The sequence below is a fragment of the Chiloscyllium punctatum genome, chromosome 37 (genome assembly GCF_047496795.1).
Source record: "Chiloscyllium punctatum isolate Juve2018m chromosome 37, sChiPun1.3, whole genome shotgun sequence".
NCBI classification, from domain to species: Eukaryota; Metazoa; Chordata; class Chondrichthyes; order Orectolobiformes; family Hemiscylliidae; genus Chiloscyllium; species Chiloscyllium punctatum.
The window spans coordinates 22313222-22325382 of record NC_092775.1 but is presented as its reverse complement, the minus strand read 5'-3'; the positions used below and the strand labels follow the sequence as shown (position 1 = coordinate 22325382).

Genomic DNA, 12161 nt, shown 5'->3' with positions numbered 1-12161 from the left:
ATATATAGGTGTAGAACAAGTCAGTGAAACCCTGGTTTCTAGGACCAAGGTTGCAGATTAGCTACCCCCAAGCTAGACAATCATAGGTTCAAGCACTGATCCAGCATTTGAGCCCATCAGAGTACCCTGAGGGGGAGGCTGAACAGCATTCAGTCATGGTTCAGATAGGTAACATCAACACAGGTAGCAAAAGGGATGTAGCCCTGCAGCCAAACTTTCGGGAGCTAGGCAGGAAATTAGCAAGCAGAACTTCAAAAATAGTAACCTCTGCATAACTCCCAGTGACATACACAGGTAGCACAGACATGAGTATGTGGATAAAGGTGGTACAGGGAAAATGCCTTCAGATTCTTGGAACTTGGCTGTGGGGTTGACAGGACCCGTAATGGATTAGTGGTGCTGGAAGAGCACAGCAGTTCAGGCAGCATCCAAGTAGCTTCAAAATCGACTTTTCGGGCAAAAGCCCTTCATCAGGCCACATTTGGAGTACTGTGTGCAGTTCTGGTCGCCTCACTTTAGGAAAGATGTGGAAGCTTTGGAGAGGGTGCAGAGAAGATTTACCAGGATGTTGCCTGGAATGGAGAGTAGGTCGTACGAGGATAGGTTGAGAGTTCTCGGCCTTTTCTCGTTGGAACGGCGAAGGATGAGGGGTGACTTGATCGAGGTTTATAAGATGATCAGAGGAATAGATAGAGTAGACAGTCAGAAACTTTTTCCCCGGGTACAACAGAGTGTTACAAGGGGACATAAATTTAAGGTGAAGGGTGGAAGGTATAGGGGAGATGTCAGGGGTGGGTTCTTTACCCAGAGAGTGGTGGGGGCATGGAATGCGCTGCCCGAGGGAGTGGTAGAGTCAGATTCATTGGCGACCTTTAAGCGGCATTTGGATAGGTACATGGATGGGTGCTTAATCTAGGATAGAAGTTCGGCACAACATCGTGGGCCGAAGGGCCTGTTCTGTGCTGTATTGTTCTATGTTCTATGTTCTATCAGGAATAAAAAGGGCTTTTGCCCGAAATGTTGATTTCGAAGCTACTTGGATGCTGCCAGAACAGCTGTGCTCTTCCAGCACCACTATTTCAGAATCTGGTTTCCAGCATCTGCAGTCATTGTTTTTAACCTCTTAGGACCCGTAATGGATCATTTGTACCTGAATGGAGTTGGAACGGAGTTTCCTGCTGGACATTCTGCTCGTGTTATTGGGGAGAGTCTAATCAAATTAAGCTGGGTGTGGTCAGTAACACCCATGTCTCAGGAACAAAGTAAAAGAGAATCAGCCGCCAGAGGTTCAGGCAGAGTGGATAGGGAGAAAACATTCCCAATTGTGAAAGGTTCAAGAGCAAGAGAGCACAGATTTAAACTCATTTCTAAAATAAAGAAAAGTGATATGAAGAAAAACCTTTGTATGCAATAAATGGTTAGATTCTGTATTGTACTGCCAGAGTCTGTTGCAGGCAGATTCCACCAAGATTTCTAAAAGAAAATTTGATGGTTATTTGAAAAGGAACAATGTAAAGTGTTACCGAGAGAAGGCAAGGATAATAGAAATAAGTGAGGTGCTCATTTGGAGAACCAGCATAACATGATGGGCCAAATGTTTAGATTAGAGTGGTGCTGGAAAAGCACAGCAGTTCAGGCAGCATCCGAGGAGCAGTAAAATCGACGTTTCAGGCAAAAACCCTTCATCTGCTTCTACTTTGTAAAGATTCTGTGATTTTGTGAAATTGACCAGTGTGAAGTGCTGAAGTCTAAGGTACAAATTTGAATTAAATATTAACTCAAAGCCCTCCTGACTTATTCAGGTCAATATTAAATATTGAAAATACATGTGCATTCCAAATAATTTTCTTTATTAATTTGTCTTTACTTGGTACAGGTGCCAAATTCCCAATCAAATGGACAGCTCCTGAAGCTGCACTGTATGGGCGTTTTACAATAAAATCAGACGTATGGTCATTTGGAATTCTAATGACTGAACTAGCTACAAAGGGAAGAGTGCCATATCCAGGTAAATTTCAAAAAAACTAAATGGTCATTTTTTTTGTGCAAAAGTCAATAATCCAGAAAGCAGCAGAAGTAGCCAGTTTTGCTGGATAAAAGCGTAAGATACTTAACAAGTCTCCACCACTGAAATTGGTGTTGGTGTAAACATGATTTACCCATAAGTAAGCAAGCTAAAATGCTTATGAAAATAAGTCATGAAATGTCACTTGGTGACTGCCTCTTCTAATCATTAGTATTTGCATACAGAATCTCATCATTAACTTTGACAAGCTAATTAAAACAACTTATTTTTGAAATAAGCGCAGCCTTTTAATTTGGCAAGTACAGGGTAAAAACTCCAGAATCCCTACAGTGTGGAAACAGGCCCTTCAGCCCAGCAAGTCCACTCTGACCCTCCGAAGAGTAACCCACCCAGACCCATTCCCCTCCATTTATCCATGACTAATGTCCCAACACTACGCATCCCTGAATACTATGGGTATTTAGCATGGCCAATGCACCTAACCTGCACATCTTTAAATTGTGGGAGGAAACCGGAGCACCCGGAGGAAACCCACACAAACATGGGGAGAATGTGCGAATTCCACACAGTCAGTCACTTGAGGCTGGAATCGAACCCAGGTCCCTGGCACTGTGAGGCAGCAGTGCTAACTACTGAGCTACTGTACCTCCCAAAACACATTCAGCTGTCCAAAGTAGTTGCCATATTTACTCTGAACACCACCTTTGAAATTGACTCAGATGGTCACAGCTAAGGTTAACACTATTTGCTTTATATAGGCACCTTTCTGTATTTGCTTGGACAATGTAGGTGGTGGACCAGTATCTCCATAAAGTGTTATCTAACTTCACTGGATTGATATAATCTGAGAAAGTGGCACAGGAATTCCAACATTTGAAAGGAGTTGTTTATTGATTGATCTTGCCTAAGTGTATTTCTTCACCCTTCTTGTTTATACCATGGCTCTGGTCAGTTATAGAAAATATATCTGTAGTGTACTGAATTAGCTGGTCTCACTCAAGGTTTGCAGCCAGAGAGCTGAATCTTACCAGGTTCTTGGAGGTGATAACAGATGGGAGGGATTTGATGACTGGATATCAGCCTCTGTGGAGTTACTTCAGGAGGGTTTTGAAAAGTAGCAGGGAATTTCTTAAAAAAAAACATTGTCTCACTGCTGGGCAACATTCCTTGTGATAGAAAGGTGCGGAATAATTTGCAGTATTAATGTTTGTAGTCAGAGGCATAATCAAGGTAGTCCCCAGAGCTCCAACTATCCCTTCAGAGGGGCTTCTCCTCCATCCCATGTGGAATATACCAACCTTGGCCTCCTAAACTTTATTTTGCACTTATTTATCTAAGGGCACCTCTATTTGGGAATCCCTGAAATGTTCTGAATAGTCCCAGCAATGCCCACCACTTTTAGTCAAGGAACCGCCAGATAGCTAATAAGTAGGCCTCAGGCTACTCATGGTGAAAGCGCCAAGCTGGGCTACTACTGTCAACATGTGTGGACTTTGAGGTCTACTTTTTTGCCCACGTCTGAACCCAAAGCCCATGCTAACAACTCAGCCTTGAGGCGGGGAGAAACTGGAATCTAACTAACTCCCTGAATTCAGGAAAGGTAAATTTAGATTGACTTCCCTATCTTGATTGTTACATCAAAAACAAATTAAACAATATGATATGATACACCTCCAGTGGGGGACTTGAATTTAGAGTTCCTGTCCCAAAGGTAGGGAACACAACAAGTGCATCACGAGGGTCCCCATGTTTGTTTTTATTCTACCAACAACCCATCCTGGGATATGGTGACCCCTGCTGGATTGTGCATGTGTGGATGCTGGCTCAGAATTGGCCTGCAAGTCAATATCTCTTCATGATAGCATGTCCTGCTTAACAGGCAAGGCTCAATGAATAATGACAACTTGGGCATGATGCTGGAAAGCAACCTGTCATCATAAGCAACGACATAGTCTTTTTCTGGAGAAGGACAAAACATGGGAGGTGTGCAGAGAGGGGACATTGCTTAGAAGACAATTACTTATTTAAAACAATGTTTTTATTGCAATTTAACTAATGCATGGAAAAGGTGGAGGGGTAATCCATTGACCTTGCCCCTCACCGTCACACTGACTTGAACATCATGTTTCACAGCAGGTCCCATCCACTGACAACCAGCTCAGATTCTCTCAACTGAGCTAACTGTTCAGTAGTTCTAATGAGCTACTTCTGGTTCTGCATTTGTCAAATTATCATCATTTGTGAGCACAGCGGCTGCTGTACAATATTCTTTCTAATTTGGGTGTCATATGAATGCACTCAATCAAAAGAAAAGTTACTTTGAATTAGTGCAAATGTTGAAATCTTCCAATCCATGATTTTCAATGTTCAAGAGTAATGAATGCTTGAATTGCCAATCCTTGAAGCTGGACAGGTAATTGCAGATGCTAACCATAAGAGTGCATGGAATCAGGCCAAAAATGTTTCTTCAGCTGTAGTCCACTCCAAGTTCCACCTAAATTCTAATAATCTGACATCACATCCTGCCCTATTTCCATTGAGCAACCTATGCACACCAGCAATGCAAATATATTTATCACGTGTAAATATTCTTGTGAATCAGGAAAATGTTGGACAAAACTACCCAACTGTGGGATGGGTAGTTTAGCCTATTGTACAGTTGGTGAAATAAGTAAAGAACTCTCAAACTTCACATGTAAGAATCAGTCACAGTTCTAGTTATTTTTGATTTACTTGAAATGCAATGAAATAATTGAACAGAATTTCAACTACTAAGCACTTTTAGTCTAGCATTAAAGCAAAAGTGACTCATTAAACATGCTCAATAATGCTGCATGTATATTTTCTGATTTGGAGGTGCCAGTGTTAGACAAAGTTAAAAATCACACACCAGGTTATAGTCCAACAGGTTTAATTGGAAGCACTAGCTTTCGGAGCACCGCTCCTTCATCTGGTGGTTGTGGAGGACACAATTGTAAGGCATAGAATTTATAGCAAACGTTTACAGTGTGATGTAACTGAAATTATACATTGAAAAATACCGTGATTGTTTGTTGAGTCAAACAGACAAGATGGCACTTATTGTTAGAAAAGCTGAAGCTATCTTAAGAATGTAACTTTAAAGGGGTTCTGGGATTTACATGTTAAAGCATTGAAACTAACATATCCCATTCTAAAAGATGAAAGATTTACTTTAAAATTTATTTAATATATCATTACAGCTCCATGACACTGTAACCCTTTTGCTATAAATTCTGTGTGTCATGGTCCTGTTCTACAACCACCTGATGAAGGGGCAGCACCTCCGAAAGCTAATGATTCTAAATAAACCTGTTGGACTATAACCTAGTGTTGTGTGATTTTTAACTATATATTTTCTGTAAATGCCTGTGCTGTAATGGAGTAGCTCTGAATTTGATATATAAACTTTCTTCTAACTGCTTCAGCCAAGAAAATGTTGCCTTGTTAAACAGCTGACTGAAAGCAACTCTATCATTTAGTTAATTTATCTAAAGTTAAGAGTGGATATTGTTCAACTACTCGTTCAAAACATCACTTACTTGGCAGGAGTTTGTTACATATGTAAATTTTCTCCTCTAACTTCCAGTTGACAAAAGTATGAATGTCCGTGTTGAAGTTGTGCCTTATAGCACCTCATGTGTTATCTCAAATTGCTTTGTATGTAATTACTTACATTTTGAAAAGCAATCACTGTTATTTGGATCGTCAGATCAGGCAATTGATGTACAGCTGAATTTGCGGCCCTGATTAAATGGTTAACTATAATAGGGGTCCCATGCTTTTCTTCTCTGCTCATTGCCTGGAAAAAGAACTTGTCGTCTTGTCTTTGTCCATGGCCAGAGCAGCGAAGCAGGTGATTTACGTCAGCTGGTATTAACCTCTGGTGGACATCTTCTGATTATTTTATGAATGAAACAAAAACTAAGCGCTTTGATAGGTTAGTTATTTAATAGTGTGCACTGAACTGAATCTGGCTAGGCATTAGTATAAACACTGCAGTCTATTCAAGTAAATCATCGTGATTCAAGGTGATTGCTGTCTATGTTGGAGGGCAGAGGAATTGTGGCTTATTGATTCTTTAGGGCTGTACAAATTAATTTAGAACAGTTCACAAGTCTCATTAACAGCAAGTTCACATGACTATTGTTCTTCACTCCATGACTGATTACTTCTGCAGAGCAGGTTGTTTGGATACTGAATTCTTACTCATGTTAATTTGTTCTGATTGTCAGGAATGGTAAATCGGGAGGTATTGGATCAGGTGGAACGGGGATATCGAATGCCGTGCCCGCCTGAATGTCCCGACTCTCTTCATGATCTCATGATACAGTGTTGGAAGAAGGAGCCAGAGGAGAGGCCAACCTTCGAGTATTTACAGTCCTTCCTAGAAGATTATTTTACTTCCACGGAACCTCAGTATCAGCCTGGAGAAAATCTATAGGCCCAGCCAATACTTGCAACACCATGGACATAGTGAATTTCTGCATTCTGCAGCTGCACAAAGTCTAGCTGCACGCAGCCCTTAAATCTGCTTAATAACTGGAATTCCTGTACACTGTGCACTAACTCATTTCTGCATATTGTTCCACACATTGTATAGATAATGTTGTTGATGAGGCACTCTAGGTATTTAATTTTCATTTCACCACTTTTTGATTTGAAAGATTCTAACTAAAGAGGTAATGAAATGTTTCCAGGTGCAAGCAAAGCAAAGCCAAATCAGCAAACAAGGAATTCTGTCTCCATAATTACTCTTCAGTTATGTCTAGGGTTTATTGACTGTCCTTTCTATTCTTCAATAATGGAAACAAATCAAGATTGATGCAAGTTTGTCTTTCCAGAAGTAACTTTTTTCAAAAATTCAGCTTGTAGCTTGAGAAATCTATTAACCGTACCTAGGATTAACACAAACCAGAATTATCTCTTGTGCATGTGGTGCTAGGTTAGTTCTAGATTCAAATCAAACATATTTACATCACTGGAAATTGCAACTGCATTAGGATATTTTGCACATTTCCTTTTCCTTAAATAGTGGTACAACTTGCTATTGTTACCATTCAATATTATTTATATTTCATCCATTTTATATAAATTGAGGAAAATTAGTTCTGAACAAATGGTGGTAAAATCAGAAATATTTCAGTGTTTTGTATCTCCCCTGATGTGTATATAATGATTTCTTTGGATGAGAGGAACTGAAACACTGATATAGCAATAATGTGAACAAGCAAAAGAAAAGTTTTTTTTGAGGAAAAAAAAACACATAGATTTAGTTCAGTAGCTGAGGTAGTAATGTTCTTTTTGGTTAACAACAAATGGATTTTGCAACTGTAAGACATGCACCGCTGTTTCACTTCTGCAGTCTTATACTAACTCAATCAATTGTATTTAGTTGTCCTCAGGACTTCCCTCTGGTGGTCATCCTGAATATGAAAAACAATCTGTTTCCCAGACAGAATTACTGAGATGACATGGATGTACATTACCAATACAAAAATCAATCTTACTCCAATGTGTGACATTTACAAAATGTTATATTTGGTTTACAACTGAACAATCCATCTTCCAACAATTATTTTACTGTTTTAAAAGTGAAGTTTTTGAAATCTTTGGAATTATGTTGTAAATATTCAAGCGTGCAGAATACAGAAGTATACAAGTGTACAGATGTATACAAGTATACAGAAATTCCACTGTCTGTACGACATTCATATGGTTCAATGTTAACCAGTTTACTTCAAACTGGTTAATGCTGTTACAGTGGTAAAATAATTCCATATAAATTTATTAATTAGTTAGCACTAATATTTACAGTGTGGAGTTTCAAGGATTTTTACATTTTAATATATGTTTCCAAAAGCTCTGTGTTGCACACACTAGTAGAGTTGTTTATTGGGTTTTATCCCAATATCCTGTAGAATGTTCTATCACATGTTTCATGAAGTGGTTATGAATGGTTTTATTTGTGATTGTGAATCTCCTGGATGAACAATAATAATGTGCATTCACGGTACTCACTGTTGTTAAAAAAAAGAAGTGCGGCAAAATGCAGGGACTATAGCCACTGATGGTTATGCCTTTGACTGCATTATAGATACAACAAAATATTATAATGCAATTATGTAGAAGAGATCAACTTTATTGATATCTCTTTAATAAATCTCCTTTAACTCTTACTTGCTGTATCATGACATTTATAGTAATATTTTATAGCTTTATTACTATTGGATGTTATGATAATCCAGAAAAACATATGATATCCCAGAGCTTCCCAGTAAAAATACACACCATTTTCCACAGTACAAACTATTTGATTCCCTTATTTTGTTTGCATTTGTTCCTGAATTCTCCATTTAACTCCCGTGAAGAATAGCGTTGAGATTTATCCCCCCCACTCATAATTTTTGTTTATCGTTGATGAAGTTGTAGATTAATATTGACCTTGACTGCAGGTTGGGGAGTACAAGCTACAACAGGTAAGGAGGGTGGATTGGCTCCGTTCTTTTGATCACCTCATTTGCCAACAACAAATATTTATTGTTCTGTTTAGCACAAAGCTATATCTATCTGTAGTAAAAATGTCATTGCCCATTGTTTGTTTTAGCAGTATAGAGCCAAGTACAGGCATTACTTGAGTGAAAGAAAGAGCAATGCCATTATCTGATGAATATGAGAAAGTAATAAAATGCAGTGTTAAAGTATGAATTTACATAGGTAGAATGATAAAGGTAGATACAGCCCAGTGCTGAAGGAAGATGGAAGGCACAAATAATTTAAAGTCATTACGGTGTTCTTGAAATGTAAAGGCTTTAACCTGAGACTATGGTTGTTAATTTGATGTCTTTCATCTTTGACAGTGATAGATTTTGCAGATCATTTTAAGTTCTTGTTGTTTGGCTATTTCTCCCCTGTTTGTATTGTCACTGGACACTTTATCCTTCAAGAGGCCAAGAGAGGGATTTTCCTAAACCTGGTTCCAGTCACAAATCCATTCCCCAATCCCAAAAAAAAACAGTTCCTTGAAATACAACCTTGTTTTGGGATAATTTCATCTTCAGAAATTACATTTCTTTTCGTTTGCTAATCATTGCCAAGTTCCCATCTCCAATTTATGAGAATTCGTGCGTAGGGGTAAATTAGAAAGCGGACAAATGGGTTTCTTCCCAGCTGACTGAGTTTCAGTGCCTTTTGACAAAATACGGGGCTTGGATGGTCTTTATTTATTATAAACTTGGTTTCCTGACTTGGCAAGCCTGTGATCAGCTAACCTCTCTGGCCATTTCAAATTGATGTTCTTGCTTTTTTAAAAAAAATTTCAGTCATCAAACGTCCCAGGTATTGAATCATCTGATGGAATTCAGAAGTCATATTTTATCACTCTCATAACAAAGCTTTGCTTTTAACTATTGATTTAAGTGCAGTGTTCGATTGCTCATTGTTTGAAGCACACAGAGACTTGGCTGAAATGGAAAGTTGATCTTATTGAAACTTAAGATGCAAAACCTCTTTATACCTGTCATCATATTCAACTGAACAATCTTGTGTGTTTAAACATTAAAATTGAACATAAGGTTACATGCTTTAATGTGGGTTTAAGTTTGAACTGCATACAACCACTTAAATGAATAATACATTTCCAAGGCTCTTATTTCATTTTCTGACTGTGAGTGAACAATAATCATTACATGTGTTTACATTTGGAAGGGCAAGAAATTGTGAAACTGAAAATGCTTGTTAATATTACCCTGTGAATTCCTAACGAGTGTGAATAATCGTTTTGTGCAAACTGAATTTGCTATTTAACAGCAACCAACTGCATTTGGCAATGCCTCTTACAATCACAGATGTTTCTCTTGACCTTCCTTTACTGTGAATGCAACACAATCTTGGGTAGGTGTACAGAAAGGGTGTGAGGAGAAGGAATAATAAAGTCTGCAATGATTGGGCTGGAACATTCTTCCTATGATCTGGAAGAGAATTCCAAATTTGTGGGTAAATTAATATAAGGACACTGGAGTCAAAACAGGGGAATCAGTTCAGTCAGTCCTTTGTATATACTATACAGTATTAAAGATTTTAGATGGATAACATACTGTTCAAGATTTAAATTTTGGGCAGGGTAAACCAACAAAACATCCGCTGAAGTGATAACTTTAATAATTCTCTTCCTTTGAATCTCTGGTTTTCTATTGCCTATTATATATTCAAAAACCATCTTTTTTTTTCCATTTTAAAACGAATGAATTGTGTATGTAATGCTTTGGTTACTGTGGTACTTTTAACATGGTGTATACATTCCCACAGCCTAAGCAGAGAATATAATGATTTCTAGCTCTGCTTTTGTTTTGTTCTTATTTTTTTATAAAAGAACTTGCAATCTTTGCATTTTGAAAACCTTAATAAAACTCACATTTGTATGTAGTTGCACACATTTCTGCTGTGTATAAATCTCATGTTCAGAATGGAGTCTTTTTTGTAATTTTGGGAAGGGCGGGGAGGAAATTCATTTTGCAAGTCCATGTTCCTTTTATTGTGCAATTAAACAGATATGATTAAACCTTTTGGTGATATCATGGCATTTTTCTGCAAACTAACAAAAATGCTATTTGTTCCTGTGCCTGATTGTGGAACCAATTTATTTTCTCATGTTAAATTGCAGTTGCCAATGAAATGATTGATGGAGTTATACAACACGGAAACAGATCCTTCAATCCAACTCATCCATGCCAACCACGTTTTCCAAACTAAGCTAATTCCACTTGCCTGCATTTCGTCATTAGTCTATTAATTTCAGAATTTTAATTGAATCCAATTTCCACCATCTGCCATGGCAGAATTCAAACCCCGATTCCCAAATCATTAATAGTTTGTCTCTAATACCAGAAGGCCAATGCCACCCCTTTGATCAGTCAAATTTTCTAACTCGCTCAGAAGATTAAAAAGTTGTGTGTGAATAATTTTATATTGTTAATAGCAGGATTACTAAGGTTCAAGAACCTGCATCTAAGTGCCACATATAGGTCACAAGATATGCAAGGTCATTCCAGCTATCAACATAATGGTGAACTTATTTATATTTCTTGACATACAAGGAAAAACTCCCATGGAATTACAGAATACAGGTATAGCCCATGAATAGGAGGTTAATTGTACAAACTAATTTTCAGAGCTTTAAATGTCAACAGTTAAGCTTAATCAGACAGAATCTGAAAATATTTTATTGACAAATTGAACATTGAAATGTGGCAAGCTTCAGAATAAGGCAAATCTAACCTGACAGTTAGATGGTATAACTATTTTAATTAGGTACTTCAACACTAATAAGTTAGGACAGGGCTCACTAAGTATACTCGCATACTTAGAGTTCTATTTTTTATTGTAATCAGGATTATGGAAGTGCTCCAGTGGCACAGAGGTAGTATCCCAGTTTTTGAGTCGGAAGGCTCGGTTTCAAGTCCCAAATGCTTTAGAGGTTTTTTTTGTAATACATCTCCACGGGTTGTTTGCAAATATTTAGTCAGAATTGTGTGGAATTAATATACTCAGTATAGGTTCAAGCCCACAAAATAGAGGATAACAAATGGATAAGGCCAAGACAACATAAGCAGCCATCTTCTGACAAACGTTTGCAATTGATACCATAATGAAGGGCGACATTATATTCTACAATATCACTGAACTTCGGTCTCGAAATTGTGGTGGAAAAATTACGTTCACACAGCTTGTATTATCACGTCAACAGAAATGTTAACAAACTTAAAAATCAATGATGATTCAAACCTATATTGAGTCTGCAACAAAATGCACCAAATAAAGTAATAACTTGTGATTATGGCCCATTTAGGAAAAGAAAACTTATGTACGTTCCATCCACTTTTAACACGAGAAAAAATCATACATAGAAACAAAATTCTATAGTGTTTCAGGTTCTTTAAAAACCTAACAGAGGATCATAAAAGGGCGGGTTGAGAAGTGACCCTCAAATTCTCCCATTTGCACAGAACAAATTAACGTTAACCCCAATAAGTAACACACCAGCTTGCCCCTACCTTGCACCATGTTAGCGTCGGGACACAGACTTCTCTGCACTCCAGCAGGGGGAGCATGTCCATCC

At 38.0% G+C, this 12161-nt stretch overlaps 1 protein-coding gene across 1 annotated transcript in view; it reads left to right on the top strand.

Moving 5' to 3' along the window:
• Positions 1-10604, top strand: part of LOC140462935 (proto-oncogene tyrosine-protein kinase Src-like) — a 174905-nt gene extending 164301 nt beyond the window's left edge. The window contains exons 11-12 of the mRNA XM_072556443.1: positions 1877-2008; positions 6280-10604. Coding sequence (XP_072412544.1) covers positions 1877-2008; positions 6280-6488 — 341 coding nt within the window. The 3' untranslated portion in view covers positions 6489-10604. The remainder of the gene's footprint in view (positions 1-1876; positions 2009-6279) is intronic.
• Positions 10605-12161: the final 1557 nt, after the last annotated feature.